Here is a 15,206-nt window from a genome sequence, read left to right as displayed (position 1 = left end):
TATACATCTTTTTGTACTCCATAAACTACCTTGTATTTGACCTCAAGAATCTCAATGGGCCTGTTTCTGCAACTCTTTACTTGGGATATTCCTTATTCATGGTTCTTGCAATCATGTTGGCTACAGGCAGAGTTGGATTCCTTTCCTCGTTCTGGTTCGTCTATTACTTGTTCTCTTCAGTCAAATTGGATCGAAGACTCTTCACAGTAAAAAAATGAGCTCTACCAAACAACAGTTTTAAACAGGATGGACCTTCTCAAATGTTCAATTTTATGTTACTTTATTTCTGTTTGTTTTACTAGGGAACATAGCAAATTTCATAACAATAATTTTATCCAGTTTTGCTTTATTCGTTGTTAGATATATATCATTGTATGATGAATTGGAATTCTGAAGTTTATACACTGTACTTGGCCTTGCAGTTGAGGAATGTAACTCTGATAATCGGATCATCCTGACCATCATGCAAAAATTATATTTTCATTCGATTACTTTTCATTTTATTGATCTTTTGTACTAGTCTGCATTTAATCAAGTACACGTTAATTAATTTTCTTTTTTTGATACTCTCGAGAAGTGTTTTATGCGTTCCTCATAATCCCATGTTTGTTTTCCCACCGCAATTTCCCTTTTCTGCACTAAGGGTTATTGCACAACCTCTACTGGAAACTTATTAGAGACAAAGCACGGTTAAATTCAAATTTTAAAATCATATTCAGGCAAAAGTCCCATAACTCTGCACGTAAATGAGAATTATACTTCTGAAAAGGACCTTGATCCTGTTATTTTACAGCACAGACAAACATAATAATAATGATGTCGAATGGATGAAAGAGGCAAAATAAACTAACTTCTAATCCGTTCTTAGAGGAGACTTATTTAACTTAACCTTCTTATTCTTTTTGTGAAGATTATTTCCGAATTTGAACTTGTGTGATCAATGTATAATTGGTGACTGTTAGAAATTTTCATGCCTGCATAGCTTAAAGTGAAGCATCTAATTGGAGATAGCATAATCTTGCCAGCAGCAGAGGAGCATGACTATGCAGCGTCTGCGACGGTGGACGTTTATGTGGCTGTCGAAAGTTTGGACGGAGTGGAACTCCCTTTGCAATATGTGCATGTGTAGGAGCAAGGAGGTGCAGGGAGATTTAAGATTTTAAAAAAGATAAATAAAATTAAATTAAGGTTTAATCATTCACTAAGTCCTTATTTTCGCATGGAATCTCAATTTCGTCCCTTTCTTTCTGAAAATATCAATTGGGTCCCAATTTTATGAAAATTGCAATAAATGGATCCTTTCCGTTAAATAGTGTCAAACGGCGTTACGGTGTGTTTGACGTGGCACGCTGTTGTGGACGTGTTATCTGACGTGGTTGATTCAAGCAGGAGCAGTGGGCACGTGGAATCTCAAAATGAAACGCGACTAGATCAAGAGCACAAGATTTCCCACACCAGAATTTTGACACTCAAAAAGTAAACTGGGAAACAAGAATGGAACTTCTCAAAATGCAGATTGAAAAACAAGAACAAAACACCTAAAAGAAAATTCTTGAACATGATCAGAAATCCCCAAAACGCAGTAGTCTCCTTCCTCGTGACTCAACCCAAAATCACAAAATTAGAAACCTCAAAATCCCTGAATCGAAACCCTAACGTGAACGCCATGCTCCACCACGAGAATGCCAACAAGCAGAGACCTTCGCCGCCACAGAGACGCCAGAGAGCGAACCCACACGTCGCGGAAACACCGCGCCTGAGCCACCAAACCTGATCTCCACTCCCAAAGAGAAATCGCTGGAATCAGAGAAGAAGAGAGGGAAGTTCCCTATTTTGATTTGAGCCTTGAACCCATAAGAGTAAGGGAAAGAACTTTCCCGTGCACGCCGCAACTCCCATTGCTTGAGTTCTTGGTTCAGCGTGAGACAAAGAGAAAAGGGAATGAAGCTTCCCTGCTTTACGAGCTCGAACCATGGCGAAAGAGGAGAAGAAAAATTCTTTTCTTCTTACTTATAAAATATTCAATTTCCACGTGCCCCACTGCTCCTGCTTGAATCAAGCACGTCAGATAACACGTCCACAACAGCGTGCCACGTCAAACACACCGTAACGCCGTTTGACACTATTTAACGGAAAGGATCCATTTGTTGCAATTTTCATAAAATTGGGACCCAATTGATATTTTCAGAAAGAAAGGGACGAAATTGAGATTCCATGCAAAAATAGGGACTTAGTGAATGATTAAACCTTAAATTAAATAGGATATTTTTGAAATAAAAAAATAATAGGAGGTATAGAAGCACTTTGGCTAGTAGGTAACAAGTAATAATTTTACAAATTTTCCACTATGTATTAAAAAAAAGGAATCTCTACCATATGTAATTTAAACATTTAAATTACTCACGTGTGCATTTATTTCTATCTCTTAAAAAATAATATCATATTTTTTAATGCCCATGAAAAAATTATTCTTCACACGAGTAAAATACTTTTATTTTTTTATTTCACTTCCTATTAAGTTTCCAAGGACAGAATTTTAAAGTTGGGAATTAAGAAACATTGGGTGAAAAAACCCACTTTTAAGGATACAACTTCAATTACGTTATACTCGAGATTATTCACTCTTTTAAATTATAGATTAAAACATTTGATTTGTAGTTATGGAGTACTTAATAATCTATTTCTCTATGAACAACGAAATCAACTTTTGAAAGTTGAATATTGATGATATATATATGACAACATACATGTTAATTAAGTGGCATCATTAAGAAGGTTGAAGAGGTGATGGTTGAAGAAGTGGGGTCACATTAATGTGTATAATGTTCATCGTATTCTGTCTCTTTTCAAACACTGCTCTTGTGCTTGGCTTTTTCCACATTTTCTTGAACCATGTGGGTTTCACAATCAGATTCTTACGTATATATATGCATGATTGGATTCTCATTGTGTTGTTATACTGAATCTCTCAACCCATATATGCATACATATATGTACATGTGTATGTATATTTTCACCCATGCATGACGAAAGTTCTTGTTGTGTGCTCCTAAACCTAGATATGGATCATAGCATAGAGGGAGAGTGACGAATCAGATATTTTGATGATGATGAACATTATTGGAGGCATATGAAAAGCAACATTAGTCAACAAAACAACAAAAGTGGAAAGTTTAGCTGACTGGTTGTGTTTCTTTTGTCAGTTTCTTCGACATGTTCTTTCTTCATAGTATTATATTTCGGACTTTTTTCTTTGTATCTTCTTCATCTTCCCTTCTACTATCATAAAAATCCAAATATGCCATTCAGCATTCAACATTCAGCAGCCAGCTATACTTAGCCTACCTTTAACCTTTGTTTCATTTAGCTTTTTCCAAGCTTCTCATTCTTTGTACCAGGAAATGCGTGCATATGCATCTTTGTATATATTCTTCTGTCACGTTTCTTTATTCGTGATCTACAGTTTCAATACACAGTTCCTGTTTGATTTCTGTATTCTAATGGAACTTTTTAAATATACTATACGTATATATAAAGTTAAAGACAACTTACGATACTCAAACCTAAGGGCACGTATAAATTTTCACATATTGGAGTAACACAACATTAACACATAGGATGTCTGAAACCAAATAAACTGTTTGATGATGGAGCTAAGAGCTCAAAAGAAGAAAGAAATATAGTTTGTGATTGCCCAGTGGATTAAGGAATTACATGACAAGAAGCGTGTATTCTGCATTTCATTTCTCTGCACTGTGACGAGGATGAGACATTATTAAACCCCACAAAGATACATATCTTTACTAAAAAAATATCACATGGGCTAATAAATGCCTTAGTCATTAAGGAAACAATAGAAACACCGAAACTCAAATGTTCTTCACTACCAAGTACAATCCTCTAAGGTTTTCTGAGAACATTCTAGACACTGATAAGCCCTAGCAATGATTTTTACACTTGAAATTTTCTGTTTTGAACCGATGTGCTAAAACACCTATATAATGTTATTCAGTTGAAGCTGCCCTTCAAAGATGGAAAAAGGAAACATGAATGCAATATGTTGCGTTGCTTTTGCAATGGTATAGTAGGAATAATGATTATGAAAGGCATACATAGACGTTGTACGAAGCCTTATTAAAGATGATAAAGTAGAAGCATTTCAGTGACACTTTCGCTATGTACACCACAGCAGCACATGGAGCATGTTGTACAAACTGAATTTTGGTCGTTACTTACATCAACTACTTATCTGTAAAAGTGCATTTCATAACAACCAATCTAACTATATTATATCTCTAGATTATATTGAATTAAGTTTCAGACAGAAACATAATCCTAAGGGTCAAGCAACTTCTACAATTCTCCACAATTTCTTTCCAAGCCGTGCGAATAACAGTATCTTCCTCCAATCGTCTTCGTCCTGACTTCAACCGGCGATACCTGCCAAAGACATTTCAATGCTTAAGTCAGTAAACAGTCCGTATAGAGGTCAGAGTAATAATCTTAAATGCACAATAAATGCAATCACCTGTCTCTTACCTTTTTTAGATGGATTTGAGATTATAGTAAAACCTTAATTGCGGCTCAATCTCAGCTGTAACTAATAATTACCTTTTGTTTCGTTTCTAAGAAGAATTGATGACCAAGATGGGTTGTCGGACCCACCACAAGTGATGGATGGCCGTTTGGATCGGTATGTCGGGATTTTGCTTTGTTCTCAGTGTCTTTGAACCGTCTTGCTCTACCTATTGTCTAGGGTTGTCCGGTCCTACAGTATAATGTTGGGTATCAGTCATACAGCACAAGCACACACAACTAAAATAGAGAAGAGAAAAATACCGATGATAGACAAAATGGAAATTTTATACTACTGAAAGAAATTTACAGCACCTCTCTCTTTCACTAAAGAACTTCTCAAAATTATGAGAATTCAAGAAAGGAGAGAAGAAATGAGAGAATGGGATGTGTTACAAAGGGGGCAAGGGGTTTCTTTTATAACCACCTTGCCATACCACTTTAGAAGTTCCCACCAATGTGGGACTTCATTCTTCACAATCTCCCACTTGAAGATTTTGATGAAACTAATCAAATCTTCACACCATTTTTGCCTTCATGTTGCTCGTTAAACTTTCAGTAGAATCGAATCTCCGAAACGCAATGCAACACCCAATCAATATTTCACTGCTCTCCACCAAAACCTGCTACGAACCTACTAACCACTCCCACTGCTTATGCAATGTCTAGGTCTTGTACACATCATAGCAATTATAAGGCTGTCCACCACTGATGCATACGGTACTCGAGACTTCTCCATCCTCTCCGCTTCATTGCTAGGACTCATACTTGAGGATGATTGATAGGAGATGGGGTAAAACTGGCTTGCACTCTTGCATGTTGAAGCGCCGCAAGACTTTCAGTAAGTTTTACTTCTGAGAAAGCCAAATCTTCCTATCTTTTTCTGTCTCGGTGAATTTGCATCCCTAAAATCTTGTTTGTCGGTTCCAAGTCCTTCATATGAAACTCCCTAGCCATTGTTCAACCTACAAACCAAGTTTTCTTGTTCTTCAAAGCCTTCTGGTTGGAGCATCATTTTATTCCTGCTTAACAATAACCTTATGAATGGTGAAACTCATAGGCAATACCCCTTCACATTGTTAGCATATCCAAGCACTTTAATTCTTTCCCCAGTTTCAAGCTTGTGCTTTAGTTTCCTTGAACTGGTAACAACACATTTGACTTCCTCTTGATGTAATACACTCAAACTCCTGGAATAAACTTTGCTTCTCCTAGGAATAACTTCGGTGTTTCCCTTACATCAGAATGAACCAAGTCTTCTTGTGTTTTCTTTTCTGGTAGTCAAACTAGCAAACCCTGATCTATGTTTAAGCCCGGGTACAGATTACGTTCTGCCTTGCAAACTTCACTTTGACATTTGTCCAAGTACGATGTCACGTCAACACCGCTTCTTCTTGACTTGTCGATGTAACCATTGCATTAGCCTTTTGCAACGTATCTCCCATAAGCATATGCCATGATCTTCTGAGCTTTTATGACTTACCAGACCTCCCTTCTTTCTCACAGAATATTTTCATCCTCTGAGGTATTTGCCATACAACCTTGTGAGGTTGATGCCTCAGAGTTCTTTCTTCCACTCTTCTCGTGCCAACATTCTTTCTTGACATGCCCCCTCTTACCACAATTGTAGCATTTGAGATGCTTCTTACTTTGAGATATATCATGGGACTGACTCCCACTAGACCCATATTTCGTTGATTTTCCTCTTATCATCACCAAAGCTTGTGTTTGCTTTGAACTTTCCAGCATGTCTTCTTTGTTCCTTCGCCTGGATTCTTCTTCAAGAATTGCTCCGGCAACATCCTCAAAGTGTAGACTACCTTCAATATTATTATTCGTAATATTCATGATGAGTTGATCATACGAGTCGGGTAAACTCTGCAGTAGAAGCTCTGCGCGTTCATTTTCAACTATGTTGAAATCAGCCGCTGATAGTTGGGCAAACAAAGTGTTCAGATGGTTGATGTGGTCCGTCACCGTTGTGGACTCACTCATCCGGAGAGTGTAGAGTTTCCTCTTCACGAATATTCTTGTGTGGAGAGACTTCACCTCATATAATTTTATGAGGGCATCCCAAATCTTCCTTGCTGTTTCTTTTTCCGCCACACTGGATAACACTGAATCTGCCATTGATAGGTGCAAATTCGCGATGGCGTTATTGTCAATTTCTTTCCACTTCTGCTCCGTCATTTCTGCGGGTTTTCCTTCAATTGCAGCTATGCAATTGTCCTTTCTCAAAATTGCCTTCATCTTCAATTTCCACAACGCGAAATTGTTGCCATTGAACCTCTCTAACTCGTATTTTGTTGTCATGGTTTTTAAGAACCGACTTATGCACTTCTCACTATGAATAGTTTTATCTACTGGAACAGTACAGGTAAACCGTGAAGTAAAGCACCAAGAAGTTCCCAGGAAAGAGAGGTGGGTCACAAACGGACACTCTTAAGTACCAAGTCTTTCCTAGCCAGAACTTTCCCAGACAGCACTTTCACACTACCAAATGTTTCCAGTAATAACTCTTTTCTGATGTGGAAGATCGGATTAAACCGCAACCACAGAGCATACTCAGAATTTTACCAACACTATTCTAATGACAATAGCAGCGGAATACTAACCAATAGCTCTGATACCACTGTTGGGTATCAGTCATACAGCACAAGCACACACAACTAAAATAGAGAAGAGAAAAATACCGATGATAGACAAAATGGAAATTTTATACTACTGAAAGAAATTTACAGCACCTCTCTCTTTCACTAAAGAACTTCTCAAAATTATGAGAATTCAAGAAAGGAGAGAAGAAATGAGAGAATGGGATGTGTTACAAAGGGGGCAAGGGGTTTCTTTTATAACCACCTTGCCATACCACTTTAGAAGTTCCCACCAATGTGGGACTTCATTCTTCACATATAATCCATATGTCTATAGCATCATTAATGAGATTTGATTCCAATCATATAAGAATTTAACATTATTTTTTATTTAAAATTTTAAAATAATAGATTAATGGATATTTAATTTTATATGATGCTCTACTCTCTCGTCCGTTTTTATGTAACGTCAGATTTGGAATTCTAACATGTATTATTATCATTCAACACAATACATGTTGCATGTAGTTACTCTTGTCAGTTTATTAGTTGATGTTAAAAAGATGAATGCAAACACGAGTGTTCCTGTTGATGGATGATGTAACACGAATAAGATTAGATTTGGGACCCCTCTGTGGAAAGTGGAAAAACACTTCGTGGCCCAACAAACCGACCACCAACGCCTTTTCCACAACGTGTCACTTTTTTTTTCATTGTTTTTAATCTAAGAGCTCGTAGGTTTAGAAAGAAACATAAAGAGATAGTTGCAATTATTGCACTTGGAGGGAATTATTTTCACATTGAAACGACTGGAAAATAAAGTCATTTATATGTCACAAATTTTTTATCTAATCATAAAATATTTTGACTTGAAAAATATTCTGTTACAATTTTTGTAATACAAACAATTTTTTATGTTGAATGTCATAATATTTGATGTTATGCTGAATTTTCTAATATTTGATGTAAATTTTAAAATTCATATTACACTACGTTTTAATTTAACGTAAATTTTTTATTTTAAATTTTGGTTTGAACCAGAATCATATGTTTTTTTAAAAATGTCTAAAATAAATGTCAGGATTAAAGTTCAAGTAAATTTTATGTCGAAATGTTAGCTGATGACAAAGTGGAAAATATGTAACCTAAATATATATCACTCTCTTAACCTCTTATTCATATGTCATTAAAGTTGTTTAGTTTAATATATATATATATATATATATATATATATATATATATATATATATATATATATATATATATATATTTGACGTAATATTTTAATATAGCAGAGGAAAATGACGAGTTACTTTAATAAAGAAAGGTGAAAGATTTGGCCAATGAAAGTAAAAAATGAAGAATTTGATGGGGTGATGAGAAGTTCCTAATGTAGTGAATTGTTTAAGTTCATGGGGAATTTAAATGAGAATCCCTTGGGTATATTCTTTTGGCACCACAATATGTTCTTTATTATAATAATTAGGATACATAGGGTAGAGTTCCATTGACAAATAAAAACCCTAATTAATTGTTAAAGGAAGAAAAAAGCAAGAGCTCATTATTTATAATAATTTTTATATATTTTTTCCTACTTAAACTTTGAGTAAATAATTGAACTAGTCTTTGAAGTTGGCTGGTTAGTTTTTATTTTTTATAAAATAATTTTATAAAAAATATATTTATTTTATATATACTAGTATAAACACACTGTGTATACGCATTTTTAAATATCTACAAATTATTTAAATTTTAAAAGTAGTACAAAAGGATAAAATTTATATATAATTATAGATCTATAACTATAAATAAAAAATTAAAAGAAATTTATTCTCTTTATATGGTTAAGTTATATAAATATTTTTGATACAAAACTTATGTAGAAATAGAATAGGTGAATTTCTTAGTGATTAAAAAAATGGTACAATAGTTCCCTTGGCATTAAGTAATTATTTTTGGAGCCTCTGATAGAGACATAACGAAATGGAAATCTTAAGGAGGAAAAAGAAAATAGTATCTGCATGAAAACGTCATTGCAATTTCTCTTTTTAGATACTAATTCACAAAAGTTATTAGGTCCTTCAAGGTGGTAAATCATGACTTTGCTATATTATTATCAAAATAATATATACCTAATTATTCATACAACTCAAAAAGTTAGCAAAAGAAGAAAGGGACATAAGAAAAGTAAAAGAAAAATACATACATTTACTATAATAGATAAAGATTATAATAATTTTATAAAAACATATGGGAAAAATGTTATGCATATATTTGTTAATTATGAAATCTTGAAGCACTTTATTACTGGAGAGGAAGTGTGAGAAAATGTCTGAATCAGTTCCTTCACATCATCTTTTTTTGCTTACCTATATTGAGCTACAATGCATGGCCATTGCTTTCCATGGTGACCACGGTATCAAACAGTTCGTACACTTTGGATTTGACAGTAAATTTGAATGGATTTGAAAAAAAAAATTATTTGAATTAAAGAAAAATATTCTGTGATTTAAATAAATTTTAAATGAAAATTTATATATAATGTGATGGATACCATAAATAAAAAAGTATTTTAGTGGATAATATTAGATAATATTTTAATGTGATGAAACGCACTATAGGTCATATACTTTCTACTTGTGCAATCAAATTTAACCATCTACAAGTGCTTTTCATCAACTTGCTTACAAATGGAACTTAACTTTTTCTCAGTGGTAAAAAAGTTAACGTTAGATACATTCAATATTATTTATGGTTTCGGGTTGACAAGACTGAGAACTATATTCTGACGTTCAAGTCGGTTTTTCCTGATTATCACAATTAAGTCTTAAATATTTAATAAATATAATAATTTATTTTTTTATTTTATATTATATTTACAGATTTTAAAATAAATTTTTGTTTAAAATTGACCTAAATTGATTATTTTATAAATATATTTTACCTTACTAATTATCTTAAGATATTTTTAACATACGTGATACAAATATGTGTTAATAATCGATCTATCTACTTCGTTTTGAAAAGTTAATTAATCGTTTGTTTTGAGATTGCGCTTATTGTCAGTACACTTACTTGTTAATATTCTTTATAATTACATCAGCCTCTGTTAATCATGAAACTAGATTTTGTGCTTATGTGAAGTGCATGTATTGGGAGGGACCACTTTTGGCACTCACAAAACACCAGCTACCACCAAAATACGAGAAACACCAACTGAAGTTTCTACTTTTATGAACAATAATTGAGGTGAAGCTTCATGTGTATGGAAAACTTCACACTCCCGAATTAATATACAAACGACTTTCTGCATGATTTTGTGTTTTCATTTCCTTCTTTCGTTATAATGGTTTGTCCTGTGGCCCTTCCATGGAAAACAAGACAGTGATGGACAATTCAGCATCAACTTCTGCTGCTGTAATAGGAAAGTACTTCCACTGTTCAAAATCATCACCAAATTAATGTTGCTGTTCAGAACCATATAAAGTTAGCCACCTACCACCATGTAGTAATAGAAATTTGGTAAAGGTTATTCAAAAACTCTTCAAACTTTAACATTCCACTCTTTTATTAAGTAAATATATTTATATTATTATTTTTTAAATGTTGTATAGTTTATTAAAATCACATAATTAATATTATTTATCTTTCACACACATACATATATGTAAATTAATATGTTATATTATATCTATATAAAAGGTTTTTAAAATACTACAGATATTATTGAAAACACTTTCATAGGTTGGTACAAACAAAAATACAAATTCATATAAAATATGTATGGAGAGTTTAATGTTATTTGATATACATAAAATAAAATAGAAGATATTTAGAATAATGAAAGTGTATATTATTGTTTTAAAAATAATATAATTAAAATCATTCTTTATAATATATTAAAATATGCAATGATGGAAAGAGTCCTGAATTGTAATTAATATTTATATTTAGCTTCAACATAAATAGACTCTATTAATTCCAACGGAGTAAATGTTAATATGTTAACATCAATCTAAATCAGTAGACCAGAAATGTCTAAATTTAGGGATAATAAAACAGACATTTACGAAGTCGGTTGAAATTTTCAACTCATTACCTTTTGACCCGTATTGCAAAATTTTTTAAATAAAAATTAAAATAAAACATAATTTAAAAAATTAATTTTTACATTATACTGTTTAAAAAATTAAAAATATAATAATATTATAACTTAAATCATTAATTTTTATAAATTAAATTTTAATTATTAATTATAATAAGGTAATTTAATATATAAACATAACAATTATTTTACTTTATTTAATTAAAGACATTAATTACCTAACTACAACTTAAAAGATATTTACAATATGTTTTTAATATATACAATGCATGTACATAAAACAACTTTTAAAATATAAAATTAAAAACAAAAGTTGACATATAGTGCACTATGCGGACATATTAAAATTTTCAATTTACTCTATTATGGATAGTTCATCTGAAAGAAGTATTATTATAAATATTAAAATTTAATTTCCAGTGTCAGGTAAAATATATGAATATTTTATTCAATAAATAATTGGTTTATGTTTGTTTTCGATTTTCAAGTATTACGAACGTGTGTTTTTTAATAATTGAAAAACAATATTTCAAGATAATTTATCTGGTGCATTACACGAATACAAGCATTAATATGACAAATGATTTGTGGTTTAAACTCACCTTTATAATTAAAAAATTCAACAATTGATAAAAGTAAACACAATATTTTAATTAACATACCTAATTACGTAAAATGCATATATGAATTATTTAATATTATCATAGTTTATGTTTCAACTTTAAAGAAGCTTTCGTCACTAAAACTAATAAAATAAAAATATTATTTGAAATTAATATATATGCATATCTAAAAACTTAAATATATTAACTATATCCAAAAACAATAATAAAATATATTAAATGTAAGATCTGTAAATTTATATTTCAAATAATAAAGTAGTAATACTCAAATAAAATTTATCTTTTATTAGAAGGGTTTATATTAAAGTTTTAGCTTTAGCAAAATTAACTTTTATTAGAAAACTAATGTTTATATTTGTGTGATGACTAAACTAACTTTATTATATTTGAATGTTAATATACCATCTCTACACTTTGACACATTTCATAAATATTTGGATTTGACTGCGCTATTTTTCAATTAATTTTCCATTAATTATAAATTCATGAAAAAAAGTGATAATTTTAGTAAAAATATTTAACGTGATGGTCTTTAGCAAGTGAACATATCATATAGTTCAAGTAACATATTTTTAGGCTTTAAAAATTATCTCCAATAGACATTAATAGGCAGAGAATAAAGATGTAGCAGAACATTAAGCGTCCAAAGCTATTTTGAAATATTAATTAAACATATATCAATTACTATGTCCATTATGATATGAAATATAAAAAGGTATATTCTCTTCATTTCATACTAATGGCTTCCATTTTTCTTTGTCTATGTTGATGGTGATTGCTCTGTCTTCTCTTGTAAAATTAGAAAATTTCATATTTTAGTGAAAAATATAATTCTTATATATACTTCTATCATTCTTAATGTCATCAGTACTCAATTTTAAACTTTTGTTATTAACTTAAAAGATTCCGAAAAATCAATATAACTTTATGAGATTTGACTTATAAAAGTTAAATTACAGACATATACAATATATATATATATATATAATTTAATTATATTATTTTATTTTGCTAGTTTCAAAACAGTTATTTAACTAATGATTTTTTTTTCTTTATTTAATATTATAAGTGAAAACACATGGATAAAAAAATTATAATGTTATTGTAAATATAAATATAAATTTTATTTATTTTGCAGATACTTTAACAATTAAGAATATTATTAATTTAAAAAAAATAAAATTGAATAAAAATATTAAATTTAAAAAATAATTATTTTAGTTAAAAAAATTATTTAAAGGGTAAAAGAGAAAACAAATATAAATATAAATCTTCTTTATATATAGGTATGGACCTTTTTATATATAGGTATAGATACTAATCATTAAAATAAATTAAACAAACATAAAACTAACCAATTAAATTAAATAAATATATCAAAATTGTCTCCACAATTTTAAGTAAGAAACGATCCTATATTTAATTAAGAATCCAAGAACCAACATTAAATATAAGTAAGAGTTCTGATTGTAAATATAAGGAAGATTAGAGTCATTTTTAGTGTCGGTGTGATTTGTAAAAAGGAGGTGTTGAGTAGGTAGAATTAGAAAGCATGCAGTGTTCCTGTCCCACGCACCCACCATTAGGAGTATATTCCCCTCCCACTTGCTATTTTCCACCCCCTTTTTCACTCTCTCCACCCTTATTTTCTCTTATAAATTCAACCCTCTTCTTCAATTTTTACTTCCTCTTCTCCTCTCTTCCTCTACTACCCTTCTGTTTCCCTTTCTTCTCTTCTCAAACCCTTGCTGCTTCTGCATTCTCCAGTTTCCTCTCAGATGAACCTTCATGTTTTACATTAATGTCTCCAGTCCTGAGTGAGATCCTTCGTTCCGGGTTTATGATAAATTCTTCCCTAAGACGCAGGACCCACTTAGTTCAATCTTTCTCAGTTATCTTCCTCTATTGGTTCTATGTTTTCTCATAATTAACCCTAACACCACCTTCCCCTTTCATTATTATATATCACTACGTACTATTAACAATCTTTTTCCCTTTCTCTTCTAAATCAATGGCCTCATCCACCGGAACCTCTTCCACTTCACCCTCTCAGGACGATCTCCACCTTCTCATGGAACTAAGAAGAAAGAAGAGAAAGCAATCCAACCGTGACTCCGCCAGAAGATCAAGGATGCGAAAGCAGAAGCATTTCGATGATCTCACCGAACAGCTCCAGAGTCTCCAGAAGGAAAATGACCTTATCTTGAACCAACTCAACCTCACCACCCAACACTATCTCAAGCTCCACGCTCTCAACTCCATTCTCGTAGCCCAGAAGACTGAGCTTGCTCAAACCCTTCACTCCTTCAATCACATCATCAAACTCATCAACGATACAAACCATTATTATCATCACCATAACGATAACAAAACCAACAATAATTTCATCATTCCCATGCACACGCCCTTCCTTAATCACCCCATTGTCGCCACTGCAGACAACATGTGTCTGTGGTGAACACTCTCAGAAATTAAGGTTCTTCTCTTTTGTTGTGTCGGGGTTGGATTCGTTACTGGTGTTCTGGGGTGAGGCAATGTTTTTTATATGATATATTATTATATTATCAGAGTGTCGTAAGTGTTGAAAATATCATATGGTGGCATTGGCAATGTTCTGCTGTTATGGGTTTGCTTTTTATAAATGAAAAAATGGTACCCAAAAGGTGTTTCTCTTAGTTGTTTTCAGATTGTTAACGTTCTCCGTTGCCTTTTCATAAAACTAAAGTGATAAAGTGATGGATGTAGCATGTGTGTGAATAGCACCCATTAAAGTGCAAAATTAATTAATGCAAAAACTCTTCTGGACCAAAAAAAAAAGTAAAAAACCTTGCTATTCACACTTTTTTTTAATTATAATTTATTTTTGGTAAATTATTACTTTGATTAACAAAGCAGGTGTATTAGATTTTAAACTAAAAACATTTGGATTTTATTTGTAAATTATTACTTGACCAATTTTTTTTATTCATAATTTTTTTATTTATATTTGTATCTTTTAAAAGCTTTTAAGGAAAAATGAGTCTATATATACCCTTGATAAGTTTTATGGACGTTATCCTAATATCTCTAACAACCACCCAATTAGGAACCCTCCGTTCCAAAAAAATGACCCAAATTGAAATGGGCCTCTTAGTTTTAGGCTAAAACAAACTTGTGTTTGGGCTTTACGGAACTTTGGGCCTGTAAGGTTTACTACGGGCCTGACTTCTCGTTTCGCACGTTTTAGCATTCAGTTAAAATAATAAGCATAGCTAGCTCCATAAAAAAAGAACAAAATAATTAATAGTTTGGTATTTTTTATTTATTTTAGTT

The 15,206-nt window shown here is 31.8% G+C and overlaps 1 protein-coding gene across 1 annotated transcript; it reads left to right on the top strand.

Moving 5' to 3' along the window:
- Positions 1-13,575: 13,575 nt before the first annotated feature.
- LOC108337662 (bZIP transcription factor 44) lies at positions 13,576-14,569 on the top strand. The gene has a single exon (XM_017574232.2). It carries the CDS (start codon positions 13,906-13,908, stop codon positions 14,350-14,352), a length of 447 nt encoding a protein of 148 aa, XP_017429721.1. The 5' UTR covers positions 13,576-13,905; the 3' UTR covers positions 14,353-14,569.
- The last annotated feature ends 637 nt before the right edge of the window (positions 14,570-15,206 follow it).

The sequence above is a fragment of the Vigna angularis genome, chromosome 7, assembly GCF_016808095.1.
Source record: "Vigna angularis cultivar LongXiaoDou No.4 chromosome 7, ASM1680809v1, whole genome shotgun sequence".
Taxonomy (NCBI): domain Eukaryota; kingdom Viridiplantae; phylum Streptophyta; class Magnoliopsida; order Fabales; family Fabaceae; genus Vigna; species Vigna angularis.
Note: the sequence above shows the minus strand (reverse complement) of the source record. Positions and strands in the feature narration are given on the sequence as shown.

Coding starts and splice junctions, on each gene's coding strand:
- LOC108337662 (XM_017574232.2), top strand. CDS start 13,906: ATGGCCTCATCCACCGGAACCTCTTCCACTTCACCCTCTCAGGACGAT.